At 35.7% G+C, this 24,886-nt stretch overlaps 1 protein-coding gene across 1 annotated transcript in view; it reads left to right on the top strand.

The window, feature by feature from the left end:
• Positions 1–24,886, top strand: part of ADGRV1 (adhesion G protein-coupled receptor V1) — a gene marked incomplete at its 5' end in the record, with an annotated part of 585,014 nt that overhangs the window by 140,963 nt on the left and 419,165 nt on the right. Inside the window, 9 exon segments of the mRNA XM_079143469.1 lie at positions 253–428; positions 1,193–1,317; positions 2,795–2,952; positions 3,053–3,199; positions 3,530–3,637; positions 13,988–14,252; positions 14,980–15,102; positions 21,139–21,361; positions 21,671–21,875. Coding sequence (XP_078999595.1) covers positions 253–428; positions 1,193–1,317; positions 2,795–2,952; positions 3,053–3,199; positions 3,530–3,637; positions 13,988–14,252; positions 14,980–15,102; positions 21,139–21,361; positions 21,671–21,875 — 1,530 coding nt within the window.

Here is a 24,886-nt window from a genome sequence, read left to right as displayed (position 1 = left end):
AATATTTTATTCAGTGTTATTTAAAAATGCTATGTGTATTTATTTTTTAGACACTTCAATGTAGTACACCACAGTGAAAATCCCAAAAGTAGTAACATGAAACCGTTGTAACTATCACATTATGGGGACAATTATTAAATAAAAAAGAGGTGCAATTTTTAACAGACATTATTTTGTTGTCAAAAATGTCTCTGTATGTGTTTTGCAAACATATTCTATTCTAGTAACTTTACTTTTCTATTTTGTTTTCAGGCCCTGCACATTTCTGCCATATTAGACACAGAACCAGAAATGGATGAGCATTTTGTTTGCACCTTGTTTAATCCGACGGGAGGTGCTAGACTAGGGGCGCAGGTTCAAACCTTGATCACAGTTTTGCAAAACCAGGCCCCTTTGGGGCTGTTCAGTATTTCTGCTGTTGAAAATAGGTATAGTTTATTTATAAGGAAAATCACTTCTGAAAATAAGGAAGGAATAATTTTTGACATAAGAAAATGCAAAAGGAAATTGTGGTGTGATTTTTGTAAAAGGGACTTTTAAAATGAACTCCAGAAGACAGATCCAGAGAGTCTATAAGCTCTCTCATAACAGGGAACATGAAAGGCCTAAATATGTCCTGCATTAAGTTGTCATTATAGTTCTTATTTTCTTATAGTTCACATTTCCAGGGAAAGGCCTACACTATTTTGTGGTTTGAGGAAATAAAAAGTAAGAACTAATATAAAATATACCTGGTCACCAAAGCCAAATAATCAACTCCTCAAACATATATTAAAATGATTGTAGTTATAAAATTTCCTCTGGAAACTGACATTTGTATTTTATATCTTAAAATATTTTAAGAGATTTAGTTTTATTCATATACTAAGAATTTCCTGAGTAATTTTTGCTGTCATATGTTTTTGATTTATATGTGAAGAAATTCAGAAAAGACAATTTTATTTCTGTTTTAAAATGTATAATGTTAAAGTACTGATCTTCAGTATTTTATTATTGGAGTGTTGCATTTGTACTTAAAAAAATTCCATAAATGAATATTTTCAAGCACCCATCTAGTCTCCTTCATGTATCAAATTTGTGCATGTCATTTGGGTTGTATAAATTTGGAAGCATATTAAGCATATGCTGGTAATGTGACATATATTTTAAATATGTAGAAATTATACTCTTTTTCTGCTTTCCACAATTTTAGAGCCGCTTCTATAGATATCGAAGAAGCCAACAGAACAGTATACTTAAATGTGTCACGTACTAATGGCATTGATTTAACTGTGAGTGTGGAGTGGGAGACGATATCTGAAACAGCCTTTGGCATGAGTATGTTTAGTTTCCTCTAAGAACAAAATGCTGTAACTCAGAAATTTGATCTGTAGAAGATTTACATTATTCCCATGAATTATATCTTATGGATTTATTAAAAATGAAGAACAGATATCAAATTCTATGACTATATCCATGAATATTTACTGAGTGCCTAGCATGTGCTAGGCATGGTATTGAGCTCATGGAGCTTAGAATTTAAGGTGTGCCAAAATAAATAAGTAAAAATCAATGTGTAGGGGTCAATTATACAAAGAACTGTGTTGGAGAAACATGGAAGACAAGAGTGGGAAGCTCAGCAGGAGACTCGGGCATAAAAGGATATGTTGTAATTGAAGAACCTGAGTGAATAAGGTGCATAGAAATAGGGGAGAATATTGAACTTGCTGGACAAGTGAAGATCATTTAAGAACTTGAAAAATATTTTATGGATGTCAATCTTTTATCCTTGAGTTAATGGAAAACCTTTGAGTGGTTTAGGTATGGGGAGAGTGGTGTGTATGACCATGTTTGCATTTATTGAAGGGTTATTCATAGAACCGGGTAAAGAATTGATTGGTGTAGCAGACAAGAAAGGATATAGGGAGATGAGCAAAAAGGCAACAGATGATGGAAGCTTAGAGCAGGTGATGGACTGGGTGCCAGGGTGAGGGTGACACCTGGATGACTCCTAGTTCCTCAACTTGTGTGGTTGGATAGAGTGTCCTGCCACTGACTAAGAAAGAGATTTCTGAAAGGGGGCTAGGTGTTGTTTTGGTGAGGGAATTAAAATAAATGTGTTTTACCACATATTACATTTGAATTACTCTTGAAAAGGTGTTTATACTCAAAGGAAGTTCTCTGCTGGCAGATAGGTTTAGGATTCTTTACATGTGTTATTGTTTTTAAAGTCTTGGAAATTGATTTAACAATCTGAAAAAAGGAACTATAGACAGAAAAGGAAAGAAGACCCAGACTGAACTTTGAAAAGGCTCAGATTGAATGGCTAGGGATAACAGAGTGATCTCACAAAGAGGATTTGGAGACCTGGTGAGAAACATAGGGGAATGCAGATACCAGAAAAGAGTGTTAAAGGGTGGGAGAGGGGCTGGGACTGTGGCTCAGTAGCAGAGCGCTTGCCTAGCATGCAATCCCCAGTGCTGGAAAAAAGAAAAGAAAGAAAGAAAACATGTTTTAGCATATGTCCCTTTAAAAATCCAGTTAGAAAGTATTTATATTTAAATAGATCTTGGGGAAGTTTTATGATTATAGAATGAAGTATTAGTACTCTACTTGCTATTTAAAATTGTTACTTTTAGTTACTATTTTTAAGTTTTCTAGCCTATCTCTTTTGTCTTACACTCGCATGCACACACACACCCATGGGGAATTAATTTATAATGGAGTCATTAATCTCACTGTTTAAATAATAAATTCGAGTAGATACATTTTGGAAGGGATTGTACACTGGCAAATAATGATTTATGTTTTTTAGGGGGAATGGATGTTGTCTTTTCCATATTTCAAAGTTTTTTGGACAAGCCAGCTTCTGGCTGGTGTTTCTTTACTTTGGAAGATTCAGTATATGGTGTAATGTTAAGAAAATCATCATTTACTATTTACCGATGGCAAGGAATTTTTATTCCAGTTAAGGTAAACATCACTTTTTCTTTTTACAGTGCACAAAATAAAATGTACAAGTAAATTTGAGATGCGTCATGAGTTACTGTTGTTTGTACTTCTCATTTCCTAGGATTTAAATATACAAAATCCTAAAACTTGTGAGGCCTTTAATATTGGTCTTTCCCCGTACTTTGTAATTACTCACGAAGAAAGAAATGAAGAGAAGTCTTCTGTAAACAGTGTATATACCTTCACATCTGGATTCCAGTTATTCTTGGTAAAAAATAAATCTTCATTTTATCCATAGATTGCTTTACATAGAAGAAACTCAGATTTGTAAGAGGGATCTAAAAGGATGACAATGCATCTTCTATGTTAATGAGTAGAAGGACTTTTTGTAAGTTGATACAAATTGTAGCAGGTATCTTAACCCAGGGCTATTTTGTCTTGCTTCAAATGATATATGCATATGATATATGCATACTGAGCAATCAGAAGAGTTTTTCAAGTATTGAACATCAAATACTAATTCATTAATATCATATTTAGTGCCTTTCTGAGTTAAAATCTTTAAATTTTTATTCCCACTCTTCTGTCTTCCTTGCAGGTGCAAACAATCATTATTTCTGAAAGTTCTCAAGTAAGATATTTTACTTCAAACAGTCAAGAATATTTAATTGTTGCAAGTCAAAGAGATGATTCCGAATTAACTCAGGTTTGAATCTTGGAAAATGAAGATTTTCCTCACTTTTAAAAAATACTCTAATTGAAATTTATGAGATAGGGTCTATAGATTTGGTATAAAAGAAAACCATAGTTTGTGGTAAATTAGTAAAGGAGAATATGAATATTGATTGGTCCCAGTTAATTTTTAAACAACAGTTATGAATATTATATTTTCTTCAGGAGCCAAAGCAAATGTAATCATAAACATGAACATTTAATCAGAATTTAATTGAGTTGGAAAACATTATGGAGAAAAATCACACAGTAGACAGATGGTATCACTAAAAATTCATGATTAACATTGCCAATTGGGCACTCAGCATCATCCCAGAAATTTCACATTTCTCTAGTACACTACATCTTGTAATCTTCTTAATGCTTAATTAATAATTTTTGTCACTCACACTTCTGTACATGCTTCTCATTTCCTCATTTTCAGCTAATGACCTCCGTGAAATAAAAATCACCAGAGGGAGATTACTTGTTTTCCCAACTGCAAATTCAAAATCCTACTTAAAACCCAGTGTTTTCTCTCCCTCCTGCTGGAGTGGAGGAGTATCCTTCTGGAGTAGCCCTTCCTCTCACCTCACTGTCCCTGTGCCTTCTTAAAGTTGAGTCATTCCCTCCATCACTGGCATTTCTTTCTCCATGAGATTATTACAATTTTCATAAATAGTTGAAAATTTCTCAATTTCCAAAGAATCCCCTCCCTTAATCTCCTCCCCTTCTAGTTTCTTGTATCATTTATTTTCTCCCCTCTGTAGTAGATCACCTTGAGAGAGAAGTATCATGCTCACCCACAGTGACTGGGTTGCCAAATCCAGTGGATGTATTTTTCTTTGTTGTGCATAACTTCCCACCAGCATGCAACATACTCATCCTCAAATGTAAACCCTCTCTTCTCTTGCTTTGTAATACCACAAGGTTTTCCTTCTCTCTGTAGCTCTCTATTTAGTCTCTATTGCTGGTTCCTCATCCTTTTTCTGAACCAATATGTCTTAGGGTTTTCTATAATTCAGTTTTAGTTCAGATTTCTGCTGTCTTTCTCTTCACTTATCTGGGAAATTTTATCAGTTCTATAGCTTTACATAGGAGCTATATGTTAGCTTTATATATCACTCTAGGTAATGTCTTTCAAATTATATCTTCAGCCTTTCCTCTGCATTCCAGACATGCATGTCTAACTGTCATTGATGCATCCACTTAACTATATTTTAGGAGTGTAAAGCTGAACCCTGATTAATTTTCTCTATGAAACTTATGCATCAGTATTTGCATTTATCTCAGGAAATAGTAATCCCAGAAATGCAACTGCTCAGGGGAGAATTCTGGGATATATTTTGTTGAATTACTCCTTTTTTTTCTTTCACATCTAATTTATCACTGTTTTTGAATCTGTGTCTCCATAATATTTTGAGTACAGACATTTCAGCTCAACTCTTCTCCTTCTGAGTCTAGTTCCCATCTATTTTTACCTAAACTTTAGAGTAGTCTCAAACCTAGTCCGTAAGCTCTCTGATCTCCTCAGCTGCATTCTCTGTTGGTAGCTGGAGTAATCTTTTAAAAATATTGATTTGTGTTACTCATTTAAAAAACATTCAAGATTCCTAATTATAATAAATTTGGCATTAATTTATATGGTATATACGTAGGATAACCATATTTCCTCTGACCGAGGACAGCCCTGGATTATGCCTCTTGTCCTGGTATAATTGACTCCCCTAATACATCCATATCCTTCATCATACCATCCTGATTTTTGACTTCAGTATCAGTTTTAATTTATGGTCATCAATTTTTCAGTTATTGCTGTATGATTGTTTGCCTTTTCCTAATAGTTAATAAGATCCCTAAAGGAGGAGGTCAGTGTACCCAGGGTTCCTAGCTTAATGCTTGGTTCAAAGGTCCTGTTGAGGAAAGTATAATTATAATTATAATGTAAGTATAATTAGTACTTATAATTAAATATAAGTATAATTATTTTCTTTTTTTAAAATTAGAGCTTCATAATTGTACATAGTAGTTGGGTTCATCCTGACAAACTCATACATGCATGGAAATCTATTTCAGTTCATGATTCCCCCTCTTTTTCCTTCTCCTTTTCCCTTTCATCCCTCCTTCTCTCTCTTACCTCTTTCCTCTACTCTGCAAGACTTCCTTTCACTTGCCTATTATTTAATATTTGATTCATTCTTTGTATTATCCTTTCCTTCCCTCCCCTGTTCCTTATTTTATTCTAGCTTCTGCGTATGACCTTTGAGTTTATTAGTGGCTAATTTTACTTAGCATGATATTCTCCAATTCCATCCATTTACCAGCAAATGCCATAATTTCATTCTTTTTTGCAACTGAGTAGAACTCCATTGTATCTGGGTTGATTCCATAAGTTACCTATTGTAAATTTGCTGATATAAACTTGGAGGTGACTATATCTCTGCAGTGTCAATTTTATGTCTTTTTGGAAAATACCAAGAAGTGGGATAGCTGGGACATAGGATGATACCATCTCTAGGTTTTTGAGGAATCTCCATACTGCTTTTCAGAGTGGTTGTACTAGTCCCACCAACAATATACAAGTATACCTTCTCCTGGACAACATTGCCAGCATTGTTCTATTCTTGATCATTGCCATTCTGACTGGAGATTAAATTGTATTGTAGTTTTGATTTGTATTTACCTGATTGCTAGAAATGGTGAACATTTTTTCATACATTTTTGACCATTTATATTTTGTCTTTGAGAAGTTTCTGTTTAGTTCCTTTGCCCACTTATTGATTGAATTGTTGTAATTATTATTGGTGCTAATTATTTTGAGTTCATTGTATATTCTGGATATTAATCCCCTATCAGAAGAGTAGCTGGCCAAGATTTTCTCCCACTCTGTAGGCTCTCTCTATCTGCTTTTAATTGTTATCTTTACTGTAGAGAAACTTTTTAGTTTTATGCATCCCGCTTATTCATTTTTTATTTTATTTCTTGCACTGTGGGAGACTTGTTAAGGGAGTCTATGTTAGCACTTAAATGTTGGACTGTGGAACCTATGTTTTCTTCTAACAGTTGTAAAGTTTCTGGTCTCATTCTCAAACCTATGTTTTCTTCTAGCAGTTGTAAAGTTTCTGGTCTCATTCCCAAACCTTTGATCCATTTTGATTTGGGTTTTGTGCAGGGTGAGAGAGAAAAGTCTAATTCCATTTTTCTATATGTAGCTATCCAGTTTTCCTGGCACCATTTGTTAAAAAGGCTGTCTTTTCTCCAAATATATTTTTGGCAAATTTGTCAAGTGTCAGATGACTGTAAATATGTGGATGTGTCTCTGTGTCTTCTATTCTGTTTCATTGGTCTTAATGTCTATTTTGATGCCAGTAAAATAGCTGTTTTTACAATAGCTCTGTAATATAATTTCAGATCAGTTATTGTGATACCTCCTGCTTTGCTTTTCTTACTTTACTTTTGGCTATTTTGTATCTCTTATATTTCCAAATGAATTTAAGACTTGTTTTTTTTAATTTTGTGTAGCATGTCATTGGTATTTTGATGGGGATTGCCTTGAATCTATATACTGCTTTTGGTACTATGGCTATTTTGACAATATTGATTCTACCTATCCCAGAACATGGAATATCTTTCCATTTGGTAAGATTTTGTTCAATTTCTTTCTTCAGTGTTCTGTAATTTTTATTGCCAAACTCTTTTACCTTCTTTTTTAGATTAATTCCCAAACATTTTTTTTTTTGAGGTTATTGTAAATGGAATGGTTTTCCTGATTTCTTCTCAACTCAATTGTTAGAAAGGTATTGATTTATGGGTGTTGATCTTGTATCCTGCTACTTTGCTGAACTAATTTATAAGCTCTAGTAGTATTCTGGTGGGGTTTTTTGGGTCTTCTCAATATAGAATAATATCATTGGCAAACGGTTTGATATCTTTTTTTCCTATTTGTATTTCTTTCATTTCCTTTTCTTGCCGATTACTCTGGCTAATATTTTGAGCACTACATTGAATAGGAGTGGTGAGGGCGGACAGCCTTGTTTTATTCCTGTTTTTAGAGGAAATGCTTTTAGTTTTTCTCTATTTAGTATGCTGTTGGCTTTGAGTTTGTCCTAAGTGGTCTTTATGGTGTTGAGGTAAGTTACTTTGCTTCCTAGGTTCTCCAGTGTTTTTCATGTAAATTGGTGTTGGATTTTTATCAGAGGCCTTTTCTGCATATATTGATATGATCATGTGATTTTTATCCTTAATTCTGTTAAAGGATGAATTACATGTATTGACTTGCATATGTTGAAACAACCTTGCATTGCTAGAATGGAACTCACTTGGCCATGGTATATTATCTTTCTGATGTGTTTTTGAATGCAGTTTGTTAAAATTTCATTAAGGATTTTTGCATCTAGTTCATCAGAGATATCATTCTATGGTTTGCTTTCCTTGATGCATCTTCATCTGGTTTTGGTATCAGGGTTATACTTACTTTATAAAATGTATTTGGAAGTGTTTACTCCCTTTCTGTTTCATGGAATAATTTGAGAAAGATGGTTAGTTCTGTAAAGGTCTAGTAGAACTCAGCTGAGAATTCATCAGGTCCCTGGGCTTTTCTTTTTTTTGAAAGGCTTTTAGTTGCTATTTCAATTTCATTACTTAGTATTTGTTTATTTAGGTTTTCTTTATCTTCCTGATTCAATTTGAGTAGGTCCAAATTGGAATTTGTCTGTGTCATCCAGATTTTCCAGTTTGTTGGAGTATAAATTTTCAAAATAAGTTTTGATAACCCTCTAGATTTCAGAAGGGTCTGTGGTGGTATTTCCTTTTTCATCTCAGATCATGTTGATTTGCTTCTTCTTACTCTTTCTTTCTTTGGGTTAGTTTGACTGAGTGTTTGTCAATCTTATTTATCTTTTCAAAGGACCAACTCTTCATTTCATTGATCCTATGTATTGTTTTCTTAGTCTTAATTTCATTGATTTTGGCTCTGATCTTAATTATTTCCTGTCTTCTACTGATTTTAGGTTTAGTTTATTTTTCTTTTTCTAAGACCTTGAGGTGGAGCAAAAGCATATTTATTTGGGATCCCTTTAATTTTTTAATGTAGGCACTCAGTGCTATAAATTTTCCACTTAGAACTGTTTTCATACTGTCCCAGATGATCTGATATGTTATATCTCTGTTCTTGTTCATTTCTAAGAATTTCTTGATTTCTATTCTCATTTCTTCTTTGATCCTTTCTTCATTTAAGAGAGTATTATTCAATCTCCATTGTTTATGTAGATTCTATTATTTTTCTTGCTGTTGATTTCCAGCTTCCTACCATTATGATCTGCTAGGATACAGGGGATCACATTGATCTTTTTTTTTTGTATTTTCTGATTTGTGGTCTAGAATATGATCTATGATCTGTTTTGGAAAAAATTATGTGTGCAGCTAAGAAGGTAAATTCAGCTGTTATGGGGTGGAATATTCTGTAGATTTCCGTTTGGTCCATTTGATTAATAGTATTGTTTATGTTGGAGATAACTTTATTGATTATATCTTTTGGTGATCTATCTATTGGTGATCATGGTATATTAAAATCACCCAGTATTATTGTGTTGGGATCTATGTGGGATTTAATGTCATGGAATATTTTTTCCATGCAATTGAGTGCATTGACATTTTAGGCATAAAATATTAACTATGGTTATATTTTCTTATTTGATTGTTCCCTTTACTAGTATATAGTGGCATTCTTTGTCTTTTCTGATTAATTTTTACTTGAAATCTGCATTGACATATGATTATAGCTACTCCTGCTTATTTTTTTGAACCATATGCATGAAATATTTTTTTTCCATCCTTTTATCTTCGGCCTGTGAATGTCTTTGCCTATGAGTCTCTTATAAACAGCGTATTGTTGAATTCTGTCTTTTTGATTCTTTTTGCTAATCTGTGTCTTTTAGTTTTGGAGTTGAGACCATTAACATTCAGTGTGTTAGCATGGATATGTTTGTGGTTTCCTGCCATTTTGGTATTTTGGTATTTTTATTCTGTCTTAATTCCCATTTGGTGGGTTATTCTTATATTGAACTTCCTCTGTTTGATAGCTTTGGTAATTGTTTTTTAGTTCCTCTGTGTGTAGTTTATCTTGGCATTTTTTTTGTAGTCCTGACTTCATGCTCATGATTATTTTTAGTTTATTCTTGCCATGGAAAGTTTTTATTTCCCCCTCAAATTTGAAACTGAGCTTTTCTGGGTATAGGGAACTTGGCTGGAAGTTTTCTTTTAGGCTTTAGAGCATTTCATTCAGGGTGGCAGCAGGCCATCCTTGATTTTAGGGTCTGAGCTGAGAAATCAGACATGAGACTTTTTGGTTTGTCTCTAAATGTGAGTTGGTGTTTCTCTCTTGTGGCTTTTAATATTCTTTCCTTATTTTCCATGTTAGACATTTTGATTGTGATATGTCTTTGCAAGCTTCATATTTGACTAGATCTATTTGAGGTCCTGTAAGCTTCTTGTGTGTGGATGTCTCTCTCATTTCTGATATGGGAAAAGTTTTCTGTAACTATCTCATTGAGAATTTTTTTATGCCTTTAGTTTGTGTCTCCGTGTTCTCTTCTATCCCAATGATTCTCATGTTTGACCCTTTAAAGTTGTCCCAGAGTTCTTGTATATTCTGATCATGTTCTATAATGTTTTTCCCCTTTATTGCCTTCTGTGTACTCAAGATCATATAGCCTGTCTTCAATGCCTGAGGTTCTGTCTTCAGGGACTGAAATTCTATTTTCTATGCCATCAAATCTGTAGTATTGCCTTCAAGTGAGTTTTGTGTGTGTGTGTGTGTGTGTTTGTGTGTGTGTGTGTGTGTGTTTGTACTGGGAATTGAACCCAGGTCTTTGTACCGTGCAAGGCAAGCACTTTACCAACTGAGCTATATTCCCAGTCCTCAAGTGAGTTTTTTGTTGTTGTTGTTGTTTTGTTTTGTTTTGGCGGTGCTGGGGATTGGTACTCAGGGCCTTACATGTGCTAGGCAAGTGCTTTTACTACTTTTCCATATCCCTAGCCCCTCAAGTGAGCTTTTAATTTGATCAATTGTGTCTTTCATTTCTAGGAGTTCTGCTTGGTTTCTTTTCACTATTTCTATTTCTTTATTAAAATAATCTTTAATAGACTGTAACTCCTCTCTTAATTCTTTCCTTAGATGATCTTTTAGTTCATTGAACATTTTAATAATCAGTTTTTTAATAAACTTTCTCAGAGCTTTTGTCTACTATCAGTGAGACATTTTTAGGGGGATTGTGGATATAGGGAGGAGATTTGTTTATCTGTTTTTTCAGGTTTACAGAGATGCTTGTCTTATGCATCAGTTGAGGTGGATTCCCATATCTTTTTTTATGCATGTCCTTTTGTGTGTAATTATCTTATTGGTTCTGGAACTTCTCTCTATTGTTGATGTATGTGTAGATGCCAAGTGGTGGAACCTGAGTTCCCTCTCTTATTGTTCCTCCTTGGTTCCTTGTTGTAGGTTTGGAGTTTTTGTCTCCTCATTTCTTTGAGTTGGAGTAATGTCAGGGAATGTTTAGTTTGGCAGCAGAGTCTCTAGCCTGTGAACTTTTTGTGTCCCTGTATGTTCCCAACACCTTACAAGATGGTGAAAAATAAATAATAGTAACAGCCATTGCAAAGAATACACAGCATTAAAGTTGCTACTGTGATGTCGTCAACATTAAATACCACCAGTAAACAGGAATGGTGGATTCAGCAATTGTCAGCAGTAAAAATAATAACCATGGACTAGATCTTGCTTTGAAGTAAGTAGCAGGTATGGACTATATCTTTCGCAGTAGTAATGATTGTATTAGCATTAATAGTGGGGGCAGGAGTTATACTGACCAATTAGTTTTGAGAATTGGTAAAAATAGTTTTTTAGTACAAAATGAAATGTGTTAGGAAGTTAGAAAAGACATTACAATTTCAAAAAGTAAAACAGAGAATGCAGAAGAGATATAGCAAGTGAAGCTTATACAGAAGGAGGGGAAAAATAGAAGTGAGGTATTGGGAAAGAGGGGGAGAGAGAACAACAGAACTTGGTCATTAGCAGGAGAAGATAAGAGAGAAAGAGAAATAAGAGAAATAAACAAATGAAAATAATACAAACCAAAATATATAATCCAAAACATCTGAACCCTCAAAAGACAATTCTAGGAAGAAATAATCACATTTTAAAAATTACTAAGAATGAGAAAAAAACATAAGTGTATGCATATATGGTCCTGAACCAATCAAAACCAGAATTCAGGTATGCACATGCACACATGTACATATGGAAATAATTTTTAAAAAATCTTAATGGAGGATGAAGAGTGAAGGAAACTTCTCCACTGAGGTGAACAAAATAATTGAGATTGGGTATTCACTGTGTATATCAACAGTCTTTCTTTCCAATTCTTCTTGAGTTATATACTGATAGAATAAGGGATGAAGGTTATTCACCCCATTCTGTTTTTGTGTTGCTCTCTGAGCTGCCTCTTGGAGCAACCTAAGACTTAATGTCCCTTCTCATCAGTGTGAGCTGGGATGGGTTAGGACAAACCGTCAGTTGATGTTTTGTCCATTTGGACCAGTTTGGTGCACTCCCAGGGAACCGCCTTTGCAGTGTTCTGTGAAGGGAGTTTCATCAGGTGGGGCTGGGTCTAAACAGGCCTCAGGGGGCTTTGTTGGATGGGGCCTTCTTTAGAGAGACTGGATCGACCCACCCCATCTGCAGGTCTGGTTCTCAGGACCTTCCCAAGAAATCCAGTCATGGTACAAGGGCCCTGATCCTCTGCTCACTGATGCCCAGGAGCACAGCCTTCCCAGACCTGGTCTCTAAGTATATTCACCCTGCCAGCTCAGACTCCTGCCCCTTTCAGCTGGTCACATGAGCTGTCCGATACAAAGGACAAGTCAGTCAGACTCCCCTTCCCCTGAGTACAGTCACTGTTTCACTCACTCTCCAGCTGGCCCAGCCTAGGTCCCTGGGGAGCCTCCTGCCAGGATTTTGTGACTTGCCTTAGCTTTCCACAGCCAGTTGATATACAGAGCGTGCTTCTCAAGCACCAGCATGCAGTACAACCTCTGACATCAGTTAAGATTTTGTAGCATTTTTGATATCAGGTTTCTCTGAATGAAGACTATCTCTTCTCCCTCTCTCTGTGGTGAATCTTCATAGACCCCACATGGGGCTGCCAGGTCTACTCTGATGTATCCTTTCCAGTTATTGTACCCAAATTCCTGAGTCCCTGAACCACTTGAGTGTCCATTGTTAAATTTTAGTGAAATTCCTCTTTCACCCATCTTGCTGAGAGAATGTTTTGGTCCCAGGACAATGTTGCAGGATTCATGTACAGAGAGACAGGGCACAGAGGTGGTCAACAAGAAGCAGTGTTTATTTTGTGCCAGCACAGACTCGGTGGATTCTCATCCAAAGGTCAAGCCCTGATCGCAGTGGGGTTTGCCTTATATAGCCCTTGTTAGTCCCCTGCTCCCTCTGCCTCCCATTATATGTTAGCCCCTTTGTCTCCCCTATATGGAAAAATATATTTCACATAGGTATTCTATACTATGAAATCCTAAGGAAGTTTTGGCAGAGCTGCACGGGCATAGTGGGGGTGTTGGCAGGGTTGCACATGTGCCCGAGTGTCAGTGGAGTTGCATATGCACGCTCAGTGTGCCATGCCACCTTTCTTTTGTCTGGGAAACTTGTATACCTGGTTACTGAAGGTGCCACACTGTTCAACAGAGTTGTGCATATGTACACATCTACTAATTGTGCTGAGCCTCACGTCTTTGTTTGAAGAGGGTTTCTACCACACCTGGGTTGCAGCTTTCCTTTATTCCGTTATTTTCTGTCTCCTCCACCATCTTCTATCTCCTGAATAAGTATAATTCTCTGTGAAAGTGCCCAGGTTGTATAGGAAACCAAGTAGATTATATACTTTCTTTTAATTTTAAATATTATGCAACTCGTCCTGAAACCTTGTATACATTGCCACCATGAGGTTGAAAATAGTTTAGGCATTTCTCTGTATACTGTTGATCGAACTGTTGGAAATGATATTCCTGCATCAGAAGATCTTGTACTGTTTTAAGATTTCTTTATTTTTCTTTAATTTATTCTGCACGTATGCACACACACACACACACACACACACACACACACACACAGATAAAAAGAGGGAGATAGCATTAGTTTTGGTACTTTCCCACTTATACAAATATCATCCTAATTATATAAAAGGATCCAGGAGAACAGACATATGATATTGGCTAACTTCTTCCAAGTGCTAAATTCCTAGTCATGAAAGGTTTTATATTTGAACATTTCCTACAGGTCTTCAGATGGAATGGACAGAGTTTTGCATTGCAACAGAATCTTCCTGTCCGAGGTGTTCTGACTATGGCCTTGTTCAACAGAGGCAGCTCTTTGTTCTTAGCAGTTTCCCAGGCTAATGTCAGGCTACACACCCTTTTATTCAGATGGTCTGGCAACACATTTATTTACTTTCAAGAAGTGCCGGTCAGTGGGACAACACAAGTTGAGGCTTTGTCTTCAGGAGATGATATTTACTTAATTTTTGCCAAAAATACCTTTCTAGGTAAGATTATATAGTGCTTATAATGCATGTATAGGTATTATCAAAATCATCTAGCCTTCATAATACATGTTTCATATGAAAGTGCTTTTGTAACAATGTTTTAGGTAATCCATACATTGTTTCTTGAGGAATATTGTTAATTGTCAGGTATAAATGCATTTGGGGAAAAAAATAAATATTATGCCAGTAATCTTGTAGTGCCCTGAACCACCAATTTAAAGTTACATTGAAATAAAATAAGGTTTGGGTAAGTGAAATAGAATAACATATGAAGATTTTATAGCCAAAGTGCAAACAGGTAGCTTTTTATTTGTATTTATCTATATTGGTGTGTCATGAATAATTTGTAGTATTAATAAAAAATTTTCAGCAACTTTTGACAAGATTGTTTCAAAATATTTTCTGAATAGGAATATGATTTCTTTTGCTTATTGAAATTTTCATAGATGAAATTCCAACAATGTCAAAAAAGAAAATATTTTGCTCCTTTTCTTGCTTTACAGTTGGGTCATGGTCAATAGCTAACTATGTATACATCTTGTGTGGTAAATGCAAAGACCTTTGAACTGTTATCTATAAAGTTATATTTTTATAGAACTAAATGGATTCATATGAAATTTATTTCTTAAATTAGATTTACTATTTTGTTGTAGTCTTATTATGCAATTTTGTCATTTTCTTTCTGTGACTTTTGCCTCAAGATTTGATTATTACTCCATTGTTGTAGGAGGTCAGAATTCCATTGACATTTTCCTCTGGGAGATAGGACAGTCTTCTTTCAGATATTTTCAGTCCCTGGATTTTCCTACTGTTAACAGAATCCGTTCCTTCACACCAGCCTCTGGAATAGGTAAGAACTTTTCAACTGCTAACCAGTTGTTAAGGCAGTGTGAAAAGGCAGAATAATTTTAATCTCATTGAATCAGACATAGAATTTTCAAATTCCAGATATTGGATATTTTAATTAGAGAATAAAATCAATATCTTTACAACAATCCTTCCAGAAATCCTAGAATTTCAAAAGACTCCTAGAGAACAAGTGGCTAAAATATAGAAGGAAATGTTAATGAAGAATAAAGATAGAATATTTCTTTTGTCTCTTGTCTCTTTTTTCTAGAGAAAATGAAGAATGACATTAAATATATATTTTAAAATATATATTTATATAATAATACTCAATATATGAGAGGAAATATTTGTATTTAAGGATTTTTTGAAAAGTCAAAAATAACTGAGAACTCTACTGTTTTTATTCACTCTCTCAACCTCCTTCACAGTTTTAAATCCTTTTAAGTCTTCTGTCCTTTAATTCACACATCAGAAAAATAAGCAATATTTTTTAATCACTATGTTTTCATAAATAATATCTGTTAATGAGGTCCTGTGGTATATCTGCCGTCTGGGTGGACTGGTGAGAATAAGAAGCAGCTGAGGTCAGTTGGCATGTGAGCTGGTTAGGATGCCTCTGGGGAAGGTGTCAAGGAGAAGGCACAGTCAGTGGGTCATCATGTATCCTGCTGAGGTGCCCAGAGGAACTTGGAAGCCAAGCCCACGGGCCTCCACAGGCTAGTCCAAATGAATCACAGTCCTGCTGTTAGATTGAGACATGACAATTTCATATGAATGAAACAGCACACTTTACTAATTAGATATTATATATGTCATTGTTATGTAGATATGAAGAATTTCCTGCTTTTATAGTCTTCATATCTGATTAGAGAAGCAATAAAAAATATGAAGATGCTAATGGATGATGGATAGAGACATGGTTAGAGGTTTGGATTTCAGAGACATTGCTGTTTGAGGATAACCTAACTTACAAAAGTTAAAATGTATAAAGTAAAGCATATTGAGAAGACTAGGGTATTTAGTGCAAATACAGAAGACTGTTTTTGCAGTTTTTCTCTTAGGTGCCTGACTGCTTTTTCTGTTAGTCATTGTGACTGTCACCTTAGGTCATCTCAACATTGACCAGGAATCACAGGTTATTCACCTCTCATCTCATATAAATAAATAAAAAAAATATATATAATATCATACAATTATTATATAATATATATAATTATATATTTATTTATCTCATGATATATATTTATTTATTTATCTCTTTACATTTTGTTTTCATGTTTTCTACTTCTCCTCCTCAGCCCTGCATTCATAGCACATTCTCCTAGACCCTGCCACTCTCCATCTGGACTATGGCATGACTTTCAGGTCTCCAGACTGTCTTCATTCTGCGGTCAAAATCCTCTTTTCTGCTCCTCCCTTCCTCACATTATCTCTTTATATTGTCCACACATTCAGGTCCTACATGGCTGCAATCTCTTATGATATACAACTTGATTGATTTTCTTATTCATTGGTACAATTTACTGAATATGTATCTTTCATCATATATTTGTCATTTGTTAGTTGTCTCTTAATTTTGTGCCTTTTAATTTTTGCTTCTCTTAAACCTCAAATTTTCAAATGGATTAACTGTGTCTACTTGAGGCACTTATTATTATTCAAAATAGTTGTCTAATAAATTAAGGATGAAGTATGCTGCCTGGATGGGCCATTAATTAAAGTTATAGAATTGCCATTAAAGATTTTTAAAAAATATAATAGGCAAACTTTCTAAAAGAATTTGTGGGAAATTCTGCCAGAGGTTTATTAAGGGACCCATTGTGAGGTCTCTTTATTTCTTTTGTTTCTGTGACTTGAGGTTGTGGAAGTATGAAAAGATTGTAGGTAATTATTTAGAGTGGCTTATTATAGATCCCCTGAAAGCTGAAATTATGCATTAAAGAATGTTCAGGAGCTTTCTTATTTTGTATGTGTCAAATATTTTATTAAAAATATTAGATTGGTGCCATGACTGTGAGGATCACATATTTTATTCTGATTAATGACTTGACAGAGATTATCGGGTAGTGACTGAATTCTTTATATGGAAGAGGAAGAATGAATATAACAAAGACTGCAAGGACATATAAACTCATCTTCCCCTTCACCCTTCTCTTCTTTATTAGTTAATAGATATATTTTGCATGCCAATTATGTGCCAAGCACAGAGGTAGAACTTGGGGAAACACGGGTAAGCAAAATCATATATAGTCTGTCCCTATCCTAAAGAAGTTTAGCACATAATAGGGAAGAGAGACATCATATATAGCACACAAGTTTCTAGCCATAAACAGTTAACTGCTGTAAAAGAATGGAATACAGTATTATCATAACACAAAATGGGTAGAACTTGACCTGGTCTAGAGATAACCAGAAAACGTTCTTAGGGAAGAATAATTTAACTAAGAGCTATAGGTTGAGTAAGAGTTCATGAGGCCAAGAATTGGGCATGAGGTGGGCTTCAGCAATGGCAGCAGCATGCACAAAGAGGTCAGGTGGTGATGGTGAGTGGTGCTTGGAGGGAAGGACCAGGAAGGCCAGTGTGGCTCAAACAAGGCAGGGAGGAGACAATAGTATGGGGTGTGACCAAAGATTAATCAATTCAATAAATCAGATAGGGACCTAAAACAGTATGATCTTTCTTCCCAAAGCATTGGGGTACTTTTTATGAGAAGGTGATAGAGAAATAGAGGGAGACAAGCTGAGAGAGAGAGAGAGGTCTGGGGGAGGCAGGCTGTGTGTTTTAAAGGGGATCTTTTCACTGTCATGGTAGAAAAACTTAGAGACTAGTAAGAAAAAGAAAGTGAAGATGCTCAGAGTAGAGATAACTTGGAAAGTTGTTGGCGATGCAGGTGGAAAATAGGAGTAGATTGATTCAGATATCTCACAAGTGAAATCCATAGGAGTTGATCACTGAGATGTGGCGGGTAGGTGGGAGGGAGGTTGGTTGTCAAGGATGAGATCTCATTTCTGCAGATAATGGAAACATAATACTACAACTATCATGGAAGTCACTTGGGGGGAGGACTGGGCCTTTTGGGGCAAATATAATGAGTTTGGTTGGGATATGATGAGTTTGAGATGCCTTTGAGTAAATACTACTGGTTGAAGTTCAGAACAGCATCCTTAGTCACAGATAAACATTGGAAGTTCCTAAGTACAGAGGATCATGTCAGCATAGGCTGAGATGGAATAGTCTGGAAAGAGACTATATACTATAAGAAAAAAGGCTCAATATGAACATTATTGAACTCCACTTTTGAAAGGGCTGATAAAAGAATATATATGGAGTTAGGGAGTTAGAACATAAGGAAATCTATAGCCTTTATTTGCTGAATGTTATTATGTTCCAGGGTCTATTGAAGCCCTTTTCTTTATTATCTCATTTAAACCTCAAAGCTCTGTGTGCTGCTGGGAAGACACCTTAAGTCTCCTTTCCTAGTCCCCCAAACTGTTAACTTCACCAATACTGTCACCTCTGGACATTATCCTCTTTGGAAGTAATCTGGAATAAATGGTCACCCCCTTCATCCCTGTTTAGCTTTCATAAGAAGTCCAGGGCACCTGGTGGTGAAGAGACTCATCCTCCTTTGGTCTCTTAATCTCTACATCCTCTGAACCACATGGACCCTGATATCTAGACCAGATGCCCAGTTCCACCTCCCTCAACTCCCAAAATGCTTCCATAAGGCCCTGTGGAACAGATAGACTGTGTCTCAGACTTTGCTCAGAATCTTCCCTTCTCCTTGCTGGGGAACTCAGTTCTCTTCTGATGTTGCTGCTTCCTCTGAAGCCCTTCCTTGCCACACTGTCTCTTACTGTCTTCATTCTTCTTGTCTCACATCTGCAAATGTTAGGAATGCTTACTAACTTTCTATTCAGTACTCAAACTTCTCTTTATCAACACTTCTTAAACTGTCTTGTCTAGTTGCCTTTCTTTGAGATAACCTTTGCTTTTTTTTTTTTTTTTTTTTTTTTTTACAGTTTTGCTAAGTGGAAGAGAATTCTATATGAGTACTAGTTATATTTCTGTGCCCAAAACAGAGATTTAGGATTTTTTCATGATAAATTCTCTGACCCAATTTCATGCTCTTGAATGGCACAAATGTTTACTTTCTAAGAAAATTCTCATTACATTCATATACAGATGGTTCTGCTTAGGATTTTTCTGTTTTTGACTTGATAATGTTGTGAAAGTGATATATATTCAGTAAAGTCCACACTTCATCTTTTGATTTTTGACCTTTTCCTAGGCTAGTGATATGCAGCATGAATGCAATGCAGGCAGCAGCAGCAAGTGCAGCTTCCAGTCAACCCTGTAATCACAGGGCAAACAGCAGAGACTGCATTTTGTATTCAACCAGTTACACAAGATATTCAATAATCAGTTATAAAATGGGCTTTGTGTTAGATGATTTTGCCCAACTGTAGGCTTATTATGAGCACATTTAAAGCAGGTCAGTCTAAGCTGTGATATTCAGTAGGTTAACAGTATTGAATGCATTTTGACTGATACTATTTTCAACTAAATATGGATTTATTAGGGCATAATTCCATTAAAAGTTGAAGAACATCTGTAAGCAGTTTTAAGCCACCCATATTTTAAAATGTAAATGTCTCATTATCAACTTATTTTCTATCCATGCCAACCAGATTGAGAAGTAAATAGGGTATACCTGTGAGGGTAGAGACACAAAATCAGTGATGCTCAGATCACTCTAGTTTTGATCTTGGTTGAGATTATATCAGCTAAATTTGAGGGCTCTCAGATCCATTCAAGTTTGTTCTTTTATGAATGCCTCCAGTTTTATAAAACTTTATGCAAAAGATATGGATAAAGATTCAATTGTGTTAATAACACTTTTCTTGATATTTATCTTTTATGCACCATTTGCCAAACTATAATAGTACTTAAATTAATTGCTGAAAACAAATATGGTCAGTAGTTCTTGATATGTAGGAGTATGAATATGGGGTTTACCACTAACCTGTGGGCTAACAGTTTAGAAGACACTCATGCTTTCTGGTCCCATGTGCTATTTTAGCACCCAGGCAGTCTTATTTCGTATTTTATGTTTCACTGTGTTACTCTAAGTACTGGAATTTTGCATGTATCTCTGTGGCTTCCTCCCACCCTTGTCCAGTTTTAAGTCTCAAGATTGTTTAGCATTATATATAACATATAATCCCTCTTCCTTCCCAACTTCTATAGATACAGATATGTGCCATTGCTTTGAATTTAATAAAAATATGTTATTTTCCGATAACATTTCAAAAAGTATTGGCAAAATATACTTTAGAAGTTATGAATTTGTTCATATACTTTGGCCTAATTAATAACCTTCAGTAATTTATCTAGTGAAGATAATAAGAATTCTGTCTTTACTTAATATTGAAATATTAAATGTAAAATAACAAATAGCCAATGTAGGGAAATTATTAAATATATTTTGAAGATCAACCCTATAGATTATTATCTATGCCTACTATTATCTATGCATTAAAATTATAAACTTGTATACTACATACAGCATATAAAACTGTATAAAACAATAAATATAGAATAAAATTCTGAACTCAGAATTTTTTCTTTATACTATTTACAACTGTCAATTATAAATTACTAGGGATGGTAACTAGAGAGCAAAATACAAAAATGAATCATTTAGTGCTGGGATTATGAATATCTCTCACTTTAAAAAAGTTATTTATAAGTAAGTATTGATATAGTTTTAAGAATATAAAATGCATTTGAGTGTTAACAGTGTTTTCATTTCTTAAATGCATGTGGGTACGTTGTCAAACTGGACTGATCATTCCACAGCACTCATAAATTATTACTTTCATTCAGATATTTTTAGAAATGGCATTGTATTTACTTAATTTGAAATGTCAAAGTGGAAGTTTGAACATTGGAAAGTTTTGCTTTGGAAATGGTAGAGAGAGTGTGCGAGAGAGTTCACTTTTCACTCCAGTCTCTGTTCTTTCCTTCTTGCAGTTCACATACTTGTAATTGGCCAAGAAGGGTCTGCTCTTTACTGCTGGAATTCAGAGCAGAATCAATTCTCATTTGTTCTGGAAGCACCTTCTGCTCAAGATGCAGTTTCTGTTACAGTGAAGTCCCTTAATTCAAGCAAGACTTTAATTGCTGTTGTGGGAGCTGCCCACTCACACATGTATGAGCTGGCCTACATCTCCAGCCAGTCTGACTTTATTCCTAGGTAGGTCCAATATTTATGCTAAGTGTCTGTATGCTCACTACAATTTCATATGGCAATTCTAAGTCTCAGTGACTGAGAAATATATGAAATATAAAATATATGAGCTATTTTAAAGCCAGAAATAGAGATATTATCCATATTTCTAATATGACGTTCATCAGTATTATATGAATAATTTTAATCAAAATTTTATTTGTGAAGTGTGATTCTTCACAAATTTTGATATTAGTATAATTTGTGTCATGAGTAATCTAGTATGTGTGTATTTTAAATTTTCTGTCATTAACTTATGTATACTTCTTATGCTAGTTCAGGTGAACTGATATTTGAACCTGGTGACAGAGAAGCTACAATAGCAGTAAATATTCTTGACGATGTAGTTCCAGAAGAAGAAGAATCCTTCAGAGTTCAGCTTAAAAATCCCAAGGGTGGAGCAGAGATTGGTAGTGATGGTTATGTGAAAATAACTATCCTGTCTAATGATGCTGCCTATGGAGTTGTTGGATTTGCTCAGGTAATGACACTAAGGATTTTGCACCTGCAAGTCAAAATTATTTATTCATTCTCATTTATAAATTAGCCCTTTTCAGTACCTGGTGAGTCATTCTTACTCCAGCCTTTCTCCTTTCTCTTGCCACTGCTTTATCCTCTGTTCTGCATTCTAAGGTAAATTCTGCTGGCATCTTGCAATTTGCTATCTTACATGCTGGGCCCTCTGGATCAACTTATCCTAATTTTTTTTTTTTTTTTTTGTAGTTTTTCTTTTCATTTGAATTCAAAATAGTTGTTCTTGGTCCAGGAGTTTGACTCTGCTGTTAGTCTTTTTACCAGAGGGCAATGATGAGACAGACTGTATGTACACTGTATACCATGTTGTATCACAGATAACACATAAAATTTTATTGTTGTTGGGAGGACGGAAGAGAGATGTAACGATATGTGCATTGCATGCATGTAGATACCTTTGTCCCGAGAAAGCCAACCATGCTAATCTTTGCAGGTCTACTCCCACACACAGCCTTCATATGCTTTTACCAATGAGCAGAAGAACAGCCATTCATGGTTGCATCATTTATTCTTATTTGCTAAGTGTATTCTGAATTCTGAACTAGAGTTATATCTACAGCAATTATGTATCTTTCTTGGAAATCTTCTACATATAAAGAAAACTTGATTCACATTGGCTTAAATGTTAAGAGAATGTCTGTAGAGAAGGTGCACTTTGGGGCTGGTTGGATAATGAACTCTGTCACCATAGCTCAGGTCCTTTCCATTTCTCTACTCTGTCAGTTCAAAACCGGTCCTTTATTGGTTGTTTGAAAACTGGTGTTATTTTATGGGCTACTGCTTTCTATTCATGTTCAGTTAGAGACAGAGAGATGCTTTATGTCCCATTTTGATTAAGGGAGAAATTTCCCAAAGCCTCTCAAAAACTTCCTTTCTCTCATTCATAACTGGGCAACAAACCTGATCAGTTGGTTATCCTTTCATTCATAAATGCAGCAGACATTTAGTAAATACTATGTTCTCAATACTCAGTTGGATGTTAAAGATGTCAGAGAATGAAACAGTAAAAATCTCTACCCTTGTTATCCTAGCAGGTATCAAGGAGAGACTGACAATAGGCAAAGATAAAAGAAAACCTGTCCTGTTCTGATGATGATAAGTGCTCTTGGGGAGCATCAGGCAGAGAAGGCGTATGGAGCGTGAAAGGACAGGTGGGGGTTGTAAATAGGAATACTAAAATAGGATGGTCAGGAAGGGCTGCATGGAGTGACAGAAGGGCACAGGTCTAAAGGGGATAAAGAGTGAATTATATTCATATCTAGGGTAGGAACAGTTCAGACAAGGACCCATCATCAAGGGGAAAGGCCTGCAGTGCCATCTTGCCCTTCAGGAGCTACAAGGAAGTCACTGTGGCTACAGTATTGTAGGAGGGGGAGATAAGGCGCAGGAGATTGAGCCCGCGCCCTGTGATCCCATGACCATTCACAGTTTTGATGATTCACTGGAAGCTCTCATAGTGCTTAGTGTTGAGTCATACTCATGGCTATGATTCATTAAAGCAAAGGATACAACACAAAATCCTCTAAGGGGAAATGCTCGTGGTGAAGTCCAGAGGATACCAGGCGTAAACTGCCAAGAATCCTCTCCCTGCAGAGTCTCACGGGACATACTCATTTCCCTAGCATTGAGTTGTTACAATGTGTGGAATTTTGCCAATCAGAGGCTAACTAAAAACTCAGTGCCCAGGGTTTTAATTGGCAGTTGGTCATGTAGGCACCCTCTGCCTGGCACATACCAAAATTCTAGACTTCCAGGAGGAAAACAGATGTTAGTATAAATCACATTATTTGTACAAATAGCTTGGACACAGGGAGCAACCTGAGAGTTCTGGAAATAGAGCTGGGTGTGGTGGTACAGCCTTGTCATCCTAGCTTCTCAGGAGGCTAAGGCAGGAGGATCAAAAGACAGAGACTGTCCTGGGTAAGTTAGTGAGACCCTATCCAGAAATAAAAAATAAAAGGGGTTGAGGGTGTAGCTTAGTGGTAAAGTACCCCTGGGTTCAACCAAAAACAAAAGTTCTTGGAATTGTAGGAACCCTCTTGAAATTCAAGTTCCCAGAGGCTAGCCGAGGACCAGCCTGTGAGCTGGCCTTTTTAGAGACAGCAATCAGGAATATGCTGTCACTATTGTTGTACACAAACTCTTAGCATGGTAATGAATTTGGCATCTTAGGAGCCTTTGGAGGGGTTAGGATAGAAGACATGTGTGATTTGACTCATTGTAAAAAGAATGCTCTGGCTATAACATTGAACACACACTGTACATGGGAAAGGCCAGCAATAAAACAGGAGACTATTGCAGTAATTCAGCAATATACAGCAGAGTTATGGGAAGGATGAATTTATCCTTCACCAAGATATGGACAACTGTGGGAGGAACAGGTTTGGAGGATGTAAGATGACAAGCTTTGGACACGCTAATGTCCTCAGTCATTCGCTTGAAAGGATCAGATCATTCTGTTGCCCAATTTGGCTGAACCCTGGTGCTAATGGCAGGTCAGCTTCTGATGAGGCTGAATAGTTTATAATGTGAACAACATGGGTAATTTTACGTTTTCTAGTAGACACATTTAAAAAAAGGAGCAGGAAGCAGGTTCAGATAGTTTTAAAATTAAATTTTATATAACCCCATATTACTAGAATATTATCATTTAAATATACAATATATAAAATTGTTGATGGAATATTTTGCATTCTTTTTTGCATACTTGGTCTTTAAACTCTAGTGTACATTACAGATTAGCTGTATTTCAGGTGCTCAGTAGCCACATGTGGGTAGTGGCTCCTGTGTAGGGCAGAGCAGCTGTAAGTCACAAACTGAATGTTAGGGGGAGTTAGAAAGAGAGAAGAGGACCCCTGTCTCCACCAGGTATCACAAGTTTCCTCATTTTCTTCAGGTCTCTACTGAAATGACACCTGACCAGAAAAGCCTCCTCTGGTTGAAAATTGCAACTCTCCA

This window comes from Sciurus vulgaris, assembly GCF_902686455.1.
Source record: "Sciurus vulgaris genome assembly, chromosome: 6".
Taxonomy (NCBI): Eukaryota; Metazoa; Chordata; class Mammalia; order Rodentia; family Sciuridae; genus Sciurus; species Sciurus vulgaris.
Note: the sequence above shows the minus strand (reverse complement) of the source record. Positions and strands in the feature narration are given on the sequence as shown.